The sequence below is a fragment of the Chiloscyllium plagiosum genome, unplaced genomic scaffold (genome assembly GCF_037043375.1).
Source record: "Chiloscyllium plagiosum isolate Xiang-an unplaced genomic scaffold, Cpla_swu_hap1 HiC_scaffold_42, whole genome shotgun sequence".
In the NCBI taxonomy this organism is placed as follows: Eukaryota; Metazoa; Chordata; class Chondrichthyes; order Orectolobiformes; family Hemiscylliidae; genus Chiloscyllium; species Chiloscyllium plagiosum.
In genome coordinates this window covers 1273609-1286681 of record NW_028270180.1, presented here as the reverse complement: position 1 = coordinate 1286681, position 13073 = coordinate 1273609, and the positions used below count along the sequence as shown (strand labels likewise).

The 13073-nt window shown below is 43.6% G+C and overlaps 1 protein-coding gene across 7 annotated transcripts in view; it reads left to right on the top strand.

The window, feature by feature from the left end:
- Positions 1 to 13073, top strand: part of otud7a (OTU deubiquitinase 7A) — a 151927-nt gene that overhangs the window by 116833 nt on the left and 22021 nt on the right. For all 7 annotated transcript variants that reach the window (XM_087982230.1, XM_087982229.1, XM_087982231.1 and 4 more), the window contains one exon: positions 5247 to 5374. In XM_087982230.1, coding sequence (XP_087838356.1) covers positions 5247 to 5374 — 128 coding nt within the window. The remainder of the gene's footprint in view (positions 1 to 5246; positions 5375 to 13073) is intronic.

The following is a 13073-nucleotide window of genomic DNA, read 5'->3' as shown; positions in this document are numbered from 1 at the left end:
TCTTATTGCTTGTTGGAAAATTCTGGCAATGAGGCATTCTGCCAAATGACTTTGACGGTTTGCTCAGGGAACCACCTGACAGGATCCACGCACTCCTTTTCCTGCAGGGTCTCAAGGATGGTGCGTGCTCGCTACTTCCTAATGGACTCGTGGTCAAAGGTGTTTATCTTTGCAAATTTCTCCATAAATGACAGATAAAATGGAATGATCCAAGTACTTGGAGTATTCCATGGCAACGAGGTCAGGACCATCCTTCGTGACACTAGGGACTGGTAGAAGCTCAGTACGTAGTGACACTTGATGCTTGCCTACTGAGGGTGTACACACAGCTTGATGCAGTCGCCATGAAAGTGGCCATCAGGATGAAGGTGGTGTTGTGTACATTCTTCTTCCCTGCTCTTCATGAGCATTATATATGGTATCCCTTTGGATTCGGTCCATCTTTGACCTCCAGATGAAATGGAAAATGGCTTGGATGACTACAGCAGTGCAAACCTAGGTAATAGGCTAGACCTATTATAATACCAAGAATACCTCCTACCTGATGACCAGGATTTTACCCGCAATGGATATGGAGCAATGCTTCCAGCTGCCCAGTTTCTGCCTCATCTTCATCATACACTGCCCCCACATTTTGGTGCACACCCCAGCCCCTCCAACCTATTTGCCCAGCACCTTTAGATAATTTATCCTAATGGTGAAGGGTATAAAGGATCAGTCAGCCTCATTCCCAAAGGACATGGCCTCATTGTTAGCTCAATTTAACTTGGCTGCCAGTTCAAACTGGTCAGAGATGCTTATGAGCCTACACGCTGACAGCAGATCCAAGCAGAAAATGGTGATATCATCCATGTACAGCCCTTCACTGTCTGGAATTCCAGCTACTGGTGAAAGAAGTCCCAGAATATTTGTTGAATGTTTTATTATTGCCTTGGATGATTTGGAATAACTAACTGATCCTGATACCTAAATAAATCTAGTCCCATTTGCCAGCATTTGACCCTATCCCTCCAAACCCTTCCTATTCATATACCTTTCCAGGTGTCTTTAAATGTTGTAATTGTGTCAGTCTCCATCACTTCCTCTGGCAGCTCATTCTATACACATACCACCCTCTCAGCTTAAACCTATGCCCTTCAGTTTTGAACTCCCCCATGCCAGGGAAAGGACCCTGTCTATTCATCCTATCTATGCCCCTTATGATTTTATAAACGTGTATAAGATCACCCCTCCGCCTCCGACCCTCCAGGGAAAATAGCCCCAACCTATCCAACCTTTTCCTATAATTCAAAATGTCCAATCCAAGCAATCTTTTCTGAATCCTTTCAAGTTTCACAACACCCTTCCTATAGCAGGGAGACCAAAATTGCCCACAGTATTCTAAAAGTAGGTTAACCAATGTCCTGTACAGCTGCAATTTGACCTCCCAACTCCTGTATTCAATGCACTGACCAATAAAGGAAAGCATACCAAATTCTGACTTCATTATCCTATCTATCTTCAACTCCACCTTCAAGGCACTATGAATGTGTGCTCCAAGATTTGTTTGTTCAGCAACACTCCTCAGACCCTTACCATTAAATGTATAAGTCCTGCCCTGATTTGCTTTTCCAAAATGCAACACCCCTCCCAATTCCTCCCATCTGACAAGATCCCTTCTTCCTCTGAGTTAACCTTCGCTGTCCGTTATACTTCCAATTTTGGTGTCATCTGCAAACTTAATAACCAATGTTCACATCCAGATCATTTATATAAATGACGAAAAGCAGAGGGCCCAGCACCGATCCTTGTGGCACACCACTGGTCACAGGCCTCCAGTCTGACAAGCAACCCTCCATCACCACTCTGTCTTCTACCTTTTGAGCCAGTATCCAAATAGCTAGTTCTCCCTCTGAGTTGAAAGGTTTAGCTTGCTTACTTGAGGGGTCTTATTTTGGTTGGTTCATGCATGAAGTTTAGGTAATTATTTCAGTATTTCATTGTCTGTGAGATTTCTTAGTAAGCAGACGAATTAAAGGTAGCTGTGACAATGGACAGAATATGTCATGAGTAGAAATTGTGCACATAATCTCATTTAATTTTGTAGTACTGTTCTATAAAATAAGAATGTAAACTGCTGAAGAGGCTCTTCATCCTCTTATTGTCTGAATGCTACTGCTTTTGGAGGAGGAAACCTACTTTCAGCATGTATTTGGAGGAGTAAAATCACTGGAGCACTTGCGAAAATGTTTCCCTGCTGGCATTAATGGGCAACAGAATACATTCTGCTGTTACTTTCATATAAGGATCATGAGCTCGGGATAGTGCAATGTTGGTTTACTTCTCAAACTTTGAACAGTTTATTTCAAATTGACCATAAACAATCATGGTGAAGGTATGAGAGTGGAGTTCAGGTTGCACCCTTGGGAAAGGAGTTGAAAATAAGATCATAAGACGTAGGAGCAATAATTAGGCCATTCAGCCCACACAGTCTGGTCCACCATTCAATTATGGCTGATCAGTTTCTCAACCCTATTCTCCCACTTTCTCCCCATAACCATCAATCCCCATGATAATTAAAAACCTACCTATCTCAGTCTTAAATATACTCAGTGACCTGGCCTCTACTGTGGCAATGAATTCCATAGATTCACCACTTTCTGGCTGAAGAGGTTTCTCCTCACCTCTATTCTAAAAGGTCTTCCCTTTACTCTAAAACTGTGCCCTCGGGTCCTCATCTCTCCTACCAATGGAAAATCTTCCCAGCATCCACTCTGTCCAGGCTATTCAGTATTCTGGAAGCTTCAATCAGGTCCCCCCTCATCCTTCTGGACTCCTTTGAGTATAATCCCAGAGTGCTCAAACATTCCTTGTAAGTTAAGCTTTTCATTCCTGGGACCATTCTTGTGAACCTCCTCTAAACATGCTCCAGGGCCATGAGATCTGGAGCCCAAAACTGCACACAATACTCTAAATGTGGTCTGACCAGAGCCTTGCAGAGCCACAGAAGTATATTCCTGTTTTTATATTCAAGTACCCTCAAAATAAATGCCATCATTGCATTTGCCTTCCTAACTACTGACTCAACCTGCAAGTTTACTTTGAGAGAATCCTGGACGAGAACTCCCAAGTCTCTTTGAACTTCAGAATTCTGAATTTTCTCCCCATTTAGAAAATAGTCCAAGCCTCTATTCTTCCTACAAAAGTGCATGACCCCACACTTTCCAATGTTGTATTCCATCTGCCACTTCTTTGCCTACTCTCCTAACCTCTCCAAATTCTTCTGCAGCCTCCCCGCCTCTTCAATGCTACCTGCCCCTCTACCCATCTTTGTATTGTCTGCACACTTAGCTAGAATGCCCTCAGTTTCTTCATCTAGATCGTTAATGTACAAAGTGAAACATTGTGATCCCAACACTTAGCCTTGCAGAACACCAGTTGTCACTAGCTGCCATCCTGTGAAGGACCCTTTTATCCCCACTGTCTGCTTTCTGCCAGACAGCCAGGTGTCTATCCACACCATCACCTTGCCCCTGACAACTTGGGCCTTTATCTTACTCAGCCTCCTGTGCAGCACCTTGTCAAAGACCTTCTTGAAATCCAGGTAGATAACATCCATTGGCTCTCCATTGGTCTAACCTGCTCATTACTTCCTTAAAGAATTTTAACAGATTGGTCAGGCATAACCACCCCCTGATGAAACCATGCCGACTTTGCCCTATTTTACCGTATACTTCCAAGTATTCAGCAAGCTCATCATTCACAATGGATTCCAGGAACTTACCCACGATCAAGTTTAGGCTAATTGGTCTGTAAATTTCCATCTTTTGCCTTACTCTCTTTTTAAATAGGGGTGTTACATTAGCATTTTTCCAGTCCTTTGGGACCCTTCCTGTTTGTCACGATTCCAGAAAGATCACTGCTAACGCCTCCACTATCTCTTCAGCTTTCTCCCTTAGCCCAAATGATCCAGTTGATTTATCCACCTTCAGACTGTTCAGTTTTTCTGGCACATTCTCCTTGGTGTTGGTCACCATAATCAGTGCTGCCCTCTCACTCTCTCTTGAATCTTTGGGATATTACTCATGTCTTCCACTGTGAAGACTGATGGAAAGTAATTATTCAGTTCCTCAGTCATTTCCTTGTTTCCCACTACTAACACTCCAGTGTCATTTTCCAGCGGCTCAGTGTCCACTTTTCCCTTTCCTTTGCTCTTTACATATCGAAAGAAACTCTTACAGTCTTCCTTTATATTACTGGCTAGCTTACCCTCCTATTTAATCTTCTCCCTCCTCATTTCTTTTTTCATTGCCCTCTGTTGGTTTTTCTAAGCTTCCCAATCCCAATACTCTGGATTCGTCTGGTCAATTTATCTTGGACCATGCTTTCTCATCTTACTGCAGCATTAACACCTGCAAAACAGTGCACAGTGCTGAGAGAGAAAAACCTAAAATGACGGAAGACTCATAATAAAATTGTGTCATTAATGCAGTATCCAAGCATCAGGATGGAAAGCATTTCAGCTGATGACAAAATACTCTTATGTCAATTCTTCAAACATGAGTCATTCTCAAATGCATTACCTTCACTTAAAGATGTGTATCATTTTGCAATTCATAAGTCTGAGATGTACAGGTTTCTTTCATTAGGTATATTTCATGCTAGAAGTTTTATGTTACCAGCTGTATCCATTTGTAGATTCAGAGGTAACTTTAGTAACTTGAAAAGTGTCTGTTGGTAGAGTGCTTACAGGAAAATGTTAGCACCCATAAATCATAAAGAATAAATGTTTGTCTGAGAATTTGGTTGGGGGTTCAATGGATTAAATGTCGGCCCAAATTGTTTAAATGAAAAGTCATCTCTGTTCTAGCTGTGAGAGTCCTATGTGAAATGTTTTTAAACAATCTGAGCCCAGTTCCTTCAAGATGTGGACTCGTAGCACAAAACTGTCCCTGATATAACTCCAAATTAACAAGGATACCTGTTGTTGGTCTGGAATTAGAATAAAAAGACATGAGGCTAATACTGAGACGCTTCATGACCTAAGAGGAAAAAAATTTAGTTTGCATCTCACCTTGCTTTCCCTGATTTGGGTCTGCTTGATGCTGACATTGAATACTGCAATTAAAAGTCGTCTTCCATGTATCCTTCATCTTGACTAGAACAAGAACGATAAAGTTTGATTTAAAGGAAAGGTTTACCTTGTGAATTTGTAAGATACTGTGAAGAATTTGTATAATACCATTGGGTAATCTTTTTATTCACAGTGTGGATAATTCAGAGGATCCTGTTTATGAAAGTTTAGAGGAGTTCCATGTCTTTGTTTTGGCTCATGTATTACGAAGACCAATTGTTGTTGTCGCAGATACAATGCTAAGGGATTCGGGAGGTGAAGGTTAGTCTGCCTTTTCTTTTGTTTTAATCTTTCAAGGTAAATTTTTCTATGTTTCAGTATTCCACTAGGTGAAACAACATAATGAAATTAGAGTGACCTGTCATGTCCATTCTTATGGAACCTTAGAATTGACACATGGTAACGCACCAGATAAATTTACATAGAATGCAGAACATTACAGCACAGTACAGGCCCTCCAAGTTTGTGAGAAGATTTGTAGCTCGGGTGCTCGTTGTTGTGGTTCTGTTCGCCGAGTTGGGAATTTATGTTGCAGACGTTTCGTCCTCTGTCTTGGTGACATCCTCAGTGCTTGGGAGCCTCCTGTGAAGCGTATCTGTGATCTTCCCTCCGGCATTTGTAGTGGTTTGAATCTGCAGCTTCCGGTTGTCAGTTCCAGCTGTCCGCTGCAGTGGTCGGTATATTGGGTCCAGGTCAATGTGCTTATTGATTGAATCTGTGGATGAGTGCCATGCCTCTAGGAATTCCCTGGCTGTTCTCTGTTTGGCTTGTCCTATAATAGTAGTGTTGTCCCAGTCGAATTCATGTTGCTTGTCATCTGCGTGTGTGGCTACTAAGGATAGCTGGTCGTGTCGTTTCGTGGCTAGTTTGTGTTCATGGAGCATTTCCGAACTGAGCCAGACTATTGCGACCACGAGGACTCATAACAGCACACAAACCAACAGCCACTCTCAGACAACAACTCACCAGAACGAAGGACCCGATACCCAGCATGAACAAAACCAACGTAGTGTACGAAATCCCATGCAAGGACTGCACAAAACACTACATAGGACAAACAGGAAGACAGCTAACGATCCGCATCCATGAACACCAACTAGCCATGAAACGACACGACCAGCTATCCTTAGTAGCCACACACTCAGATGACAAGCAACATGAATTTGACTGGGACAACACTACTATTATAGGACAAGAGGAGAAAGTGAGGTCTGCAGATGCTGGAGATCAGAGCTGGAAATGTGTTGCTGGAAAAGCGCAGCAGGTCAGGCAGCATCCAGGGAACAGGAGAATCGACGTTTCGGGCATAAGCCCTTCTTCAGGACAAGCCAAACAGGACAGCCAGGGAATTCCTAGAGACATGGGACTCATCCACAGATTCAATCAATAAGCACATCGACCTGGACCCAATATACCGACCACTGCAGCAGACAGCTGGAACTGACAACCGGAAGCGGCAGATTCAAACCACTACAAATGCCGGAGGAAAGATCACAGGAGGCTCCCAAGCACTGAGGATGTCACCTAGACAGGGGACGAAATGTCTGTAACACAAATTCCCAGCTCGGCGAACAGGACCACAACGGTACAGGCCCTTCGGCCCTCAATGTTGTGCTGACCTGTCATACCAATCTGAAGCCCATCTAACCTACACTATTCCATGTACGTTCATGTGCTTGTCCAATGACGACTTAAATGTACTTAAAGTTGGTGAATCTACTACCGTTGCAGGCAAAGCATTCCATACCCTTACTACTCCGAGTAAAGAAACTACCTCTGACATCTGTCCTAAATCTATCACCCCTCAATTTAAAGCTATGCTCCCTCGTGCTTGCCGTCACCATCGCTGCAAAAAGGCTCTCCCTGTCCACCTTATCTAACCCTCTGATTATCTTGTATGTCTCTATTAAGTCATCTCTCAACCTTCTCTCTAATGAAAACAGCTGCAAGTCCCTCAGCCTTTCCTCGTACCAGGCAACATCCTAGTAAATCTGCTTTGCACCCTTTCTAAAGCTTCCACATCCTTCTTATAATGCGGTGACCAGAACTGTACACAATACTCCACAAGTGTGGCTGCCCCAGAGTTTTGTACAACTACAGCATAACCTCATGGTTCCGGAACTCGATCCCTCTATTAATAAAAGCTAAAACACTGTATGCCTTCTTAACAACTCTGTCAACGTGGGTGGCAACTTTCAAGGATCTGTGTACTTGGACACCAAGATCTCTGCTCATTTACACTACCAAGTATCTTACCATTAGCCCAGTACTTTGCATTTCGGTTACTCTGACCAAAGTGAATCACCTCACACTCGTCTGCATTAAATTCCATTTGCCACCTCTCAGCCCAGCTGTGCAGTTTATCTATGTCTCTCTGTAACCTTCGTCACTATCCACAACTCCACCAACCTTAGTGTCGTCTGCATATTTACTAACCCACCCTTCTACGCCATCATCCAGGTCGTTATAAAAATGACGAACAGCAGTGGACCCAACACTGACCCTTGCGGTACACCACTGGTAACTGGACTCCAGGATGAACATTTTCCCATCAACTGCCACCCTCTGTCTTCTTTCAGCAAGCCAATTACTGATCCAAACTGCTTTATCTCCCACAATCCCATTCTTCCGCATTTTGTACAATAGGCTACTGTGAGGAACCTTCTCGAACGCCTTGCTGAAATCCGTATACACCACATCAACCGATTTACTCTCATCTACCTGTTTGGTCACCTTCTCAAAGAACTCAGTAAGGTTTGTGAGGCATGACCTACCCTTCACAAAACCGTGCTGTCACTAATCAGATTATTCTTTTCTGGATGATTATAAATCCTATCTCTTATAACCTTTTCCAACACTTTACCAACAACTGAAGTAAGGCTCACTGGTTTATAATTACCTGGGTTGTCTCTACTCCCCTTCTTGAACAGGGGAACCACATTTGCTATCTTCCAGTCTTCTGGCACCATTCCTGTAGACAATGATGATTTAAAGGTCAATGCCAAAGACTGGGCAATCTCCTCCCTGACTTCCCAGAGGATCCCAGGATAAATCCCATCCGGCCCGGGGACTTACCTATTTTCACACTCTGCAGTATTTCTAATACCTCTTCCTTGTGAACCTCAATCCCACCTAGTCTAGTAGCCTGTATCTCAGGATTCTCCTCGACAACATTGTCGTTTTCTAGAGTGAATGCTGTCGAAAAATAATCATTTAGTGCTTCCCCTGTCTCCTCTGACTCCACACACAACTTCCCACTACTATCCTTGATTGGCCCTAATCTTACTCTCGTCATTCTTTTATTCCTTAAATACCTATAGAAAGCCTTAGGGTTTACCCGGATCCTATCCGCCAACAACTTCTCATGTCTCCTCCTGACTCTTCTGAGCTCTCTCTTTAGGTCTTTCCTGGCCACCTTGTAACCCTCAAGCGTCCTAACTGAGCCTTCACATCTCCCCCTAACAAAAGCCGCCTTCTTCCTCTTGACCAGAGATTCCACTTCCTTCATAAACCATTGCTCCCGTGCTCTACACCTTCCTCCCTGCCTGACAGGTACATACTTATCTAGGACACACAGGAGCTTTTCCTTGAATAAGGTCCACATTTCTAATGTGCCCATCCCCTGCAGTTTCCTTCCCCATCCTATGCTTCCTAAATCTTGCCTAATCGCATTGTAATTGCCTTTCCCCCAGCTGTACCTCTTGCCCAGTGGTATACACCTATCCCTTTCTATCACTAAACTAAACATAACAGAATTGTGGTCGCTATCACCAAAGTGCTCACCTACTTCCAAGTCTAACACCTGGCCGGGCTCATTATCCAGTACCAAATCTAATGTGGCTTTGCCCCTTCTTGGCCTGTCTACATACTGTGTCAGGAAGCCTTCCAGCACACATTGGATAAAAACTGACCCATCTATAGTGTTCCCAGTCAATATTTGGAAAGTTGAAGTCCCCCATGACAACTACCCTGTCTCTCTCACCCCTATTAAGAATCATCTTTGCTATCCTTTCCTCTGCATCTCTGGAACTATTCGGAGGCCTATAGAAAACTCTCAACAGGGTGACCTCTCCTTTCGTGTTTGTAACCTCAGCCCATACTACCTCAATTGACGAGTCCCCAAACATCCTTTCTGCAACTGTAATACTGTCCTTGACCAAGAATGCCACCCCCCCACTCTACCATCTTCTGTTCTTACTGAAACTTCTAAATCCTGGAACCTGCAACAACCATTCCTGTCCCTGCTCTATCCATGTCTCCAAAATGGCCACAACATCGAAGTCCCAGGATGCGAGCATAAGAGGTACAGTTGGTAAGTTTGCAGATGACACCAAAATTGGAGGTGTAGTGGACAGCGAAGAGGGTTACCTCAGATTACAACAGGATCTGGGCCAGTGGGCTGAGAAGTGGCAAATGGAGTTTAATTCAGATAAATGCGAGGTGCTGCATTTTGGAAAAGCAAGTCTTAGCAGGGCTTATACACTTCATGGTAAGGTCGTAGGGAGTGTTGCTGAACAAAGAGACCTTGGAATGCAGGTTTACAGCTCCTTGAAAGTGGAGTCACAGGTAGATAGGATAGTGAAGAAGGCGTTTGGTATGCTTTCCTTTATTGGTCAGCATATTGAGTACAGGAGTTGCGACTGTACAGGACATTGGTTAGGCCACTGTTGGAATATTGTGTGCAGTTCTGGTCTCCTTCCTATCGGTAAGATGTTGTGAAACTTGAAAGGGTTCAGAAAAGATTTACAAGGATGTTGCCAGGGTTGGAGGATCTGAGCTACAGGGAGAGGCTGAACAGGCTGGGGCTGTTTTCCCTGGAGTGTCGGAGGCTGAGGGGTGACCTTATAGAGGTTTACAAAATTATGAGGGGTATGGATAGGATAAATAGACAAAGTCTTTTCGCTGGGGTCGGGGAGTCCAGAACTAGAGGGCATAGGTTTAGGGTGAGAGGGGAAAGATATAAAAGAGACCTAAGGGCCAACTTTTTGGCGCAGAGGATGGTACGTGTATGGAATGAGCTGCCAGAGGAAGTGGTGGATGCTGGTACAATTGCAACATTTAAGAGGCATTTGGATGGGTATATGAATGGGAAGAGTTTGGAGGGATATGGGCCGGGTGCTGGCAGGTAGGACGAGATTGGATTGGGATATCTGGTCGGCATGGATGGTTTGGACCGAAGGGTCTGTTTCCGTGCTGTACATCTCTTATGACTCTGAGATAAAAGTTAAGCACTTAGAGTCATACAGCACAGAAACAGACCCTTCAGTCCAACGTTTAATCCCCCTCACCTCCATCCAAGGCCACAAAGGATCCTTCAACATCCGCAGAGATTTTCCTGCGTCTGTTACTCTTGATGGTTTCCATATTGGGGAGATAGGACACCAACTTGTGGAATGTTTCAGGGAACATCTCTGGGACACACGGACCAAGCAACCCACCGCCCTGTGGCCGACCACTTCAATTCCCCTTCCCACTCTGCCAAGGACATATAAGAACATCTCCTCTTCCGCTTTGGGACCCTCTAACCACCCGGCATTAACGTCGATTTCACCAGTTTCCTCATCTCCCCTCCTCATACCTCATCCCAGATCCAACGCTCCAACTCAGCACCACCCTCTTGAACTGTCTGAACTGTCTAACCTGTCCGCTCAACCCTCCACCCAGCTACCTCCGCCCCCCCCACCCCCATTTATGTCTCAGCGCCCTTCTCTCTTCCTTCTCCCCCCACCGCACACATTCCTAATGAAGGGCTTATGTCCAAACTGTCGATTCTCCTACTTCTTGGATGCTGTTGCACCTACTGTGCTTTTCCAGCACCACACTTTTCAACTCTGATCTCCAGCACCTGCAGTCCTCGCTTTCTCTTTCAGTCCAACCATGCCAAACATATCTCAAGCTAAGCGAGTCCCACCTTCCTGCTCCTACATCCTTCCTACATTTCTCATTCATGTACTTACCTCAGTGTCTTTTAAACATTGTAACTGTGCCGACATCCACCACTTTCTCAGGAAATTCATTCCATATACGAACCATCCTCTTTGTTTAAAAAAAAGTCCCTCATGTCTGTCTTAAATCTCTCTCCTCTCACCTTAAAAATGTGCCCCTAGTCTTGAAATTTCCTATCCTCGGGGGGAAAAAACGCCACCTATTAATCCTATCTTTACCCCTTATGATTTTATAAATTTCGTTAAGGTTACCTCTCAACCTTCTACGTTCCAGTCTCAGTCTATTCAGCTTTTCTTTATAACTCAAGCCATATCTGGCAGCATCCTTTGTAGATCTGTTGTGAATCCTGTCCAGCTTAATAAAATCCTTCCAACTGGCCAACCAGAACTGCGCACAGTACTCCAGAAGAGACCTCACCAATGTCCTGTGCAACCGCAACATGTCTTCCCAACCCCTGTACTCAAAGGACTGAGCAATGAAGACAAACGTGCTAAATACCTTTTTATCCACGCTGTCTATATGTGATGCAAACTTCAAAGAATTGTGTACCTGAACCCAAGTCCTTCTCTGTTCTGCAACACCATCCAAGTCCCAACCGTTAATTGTATAAGTCCTGCCTGTGTTTATTGTACCGAAATGCAATACCTTGTACTTATCCAAATTGAACTCCATCTGTCATTTTTCAGCTCATTGACCCATTTGATCAAGATCCCTTTGTAATGGTGTCAGAGGAAAAACTCTCCACTTTGTATTTTAAAGTTTCACAGCAGCTGATGTGTGAATTGATTGTGTTTTCATCCTGAGCCACAGCACACTAATATGGAGAAGTGCAAGATCTGCCTCCCACTTCTTCAGCCATATACAAATAAAGGTGAAGTTGGAGCCCAGATATTGCTATGCAGCAAGAGTAAAATTAGAGGTCATATTGCCTGCCATGTTGTGTTATATTTACAGTCAGTTTGTGTTGGAGGGAGAGGTGGAGTTTATATACTTTAGCTGAAGAAACGGAGCAAATCTGGCAGCATCTGTGGTGAGAAATGATCCTTGTTCAGAACTTTTAAAGACTCACTGGACCTGAAATGTTGACTTTGCTTTCTCACCACAGATCCTGCCAGACCTGCTGAGTTTCTCCAGCAATTCCTGTTTTTATTACAATTTAGTCCATTGTTTGTAAAAGTAAAAGATGTCACTCAGTTTATGTTCGTTGACAGCTGTTGAGCAACACGTTTTGTTAAACCAGACAAATGCTTGAGTCAAATGTATTCCAATTCATTATTGTAAGATGTCCATATTTTTATCATTCTGTTGTTCCTTCTCTTGTTCCTCTAGTCCTGAAACAATGACGTTTGCTTATAGCAGATTTGCTGTTTTCAAATTACTTTGCTGTTTTCCGTAGAGTTTAAACTTTGATATTTTAATCTCATTGGAACTGGGTAAAAGCCAGTAATACCAATGCTAGTGATGCTTTTTTCAAGGTAGTTCCAAAAATTACTGATAATTTAAAACTGTTAAAGGTCCAGTTAAACTTGAGCAACAAGTTAGAGAATTCTTCACCAAAATGAATATAGTTGTTTACTATTAGCACTTTGTGATGTTTCTTCAAAATACAAATGAGCTGCAGTGCAGAATGCCATAAATGCTGTCGTCAGTACTTCATTAGAGACAAAAAAAACCTGCAGATGCTGGAATCCAAAATAGACAAGCAGGAGGCTGGAAGAACACCGCAATCAGGAGGTAGAGAACTCCAACGCCAATGATATAATCCATCTTCATTTCTGAAAAGTAGGGCTTCTCTACCTCCTGTTGCTGCCTGGCTTGCTGTGTTCTTGCTGTGTTCTTACAGCGTCCTACTTGTCGACGTGGTCAGTGTTTCAGCTAACAACAATCTGATATCACAGAAAATGCTCTATATCCATAGCAGTCCAGTCAGTACCTAAATAAGAATAGTTAGGATTTGAAGTAGAATCCTCCATCAGACGGCTGTGAAGTAAAGCCCTTCTGAAGCATTAAAGTC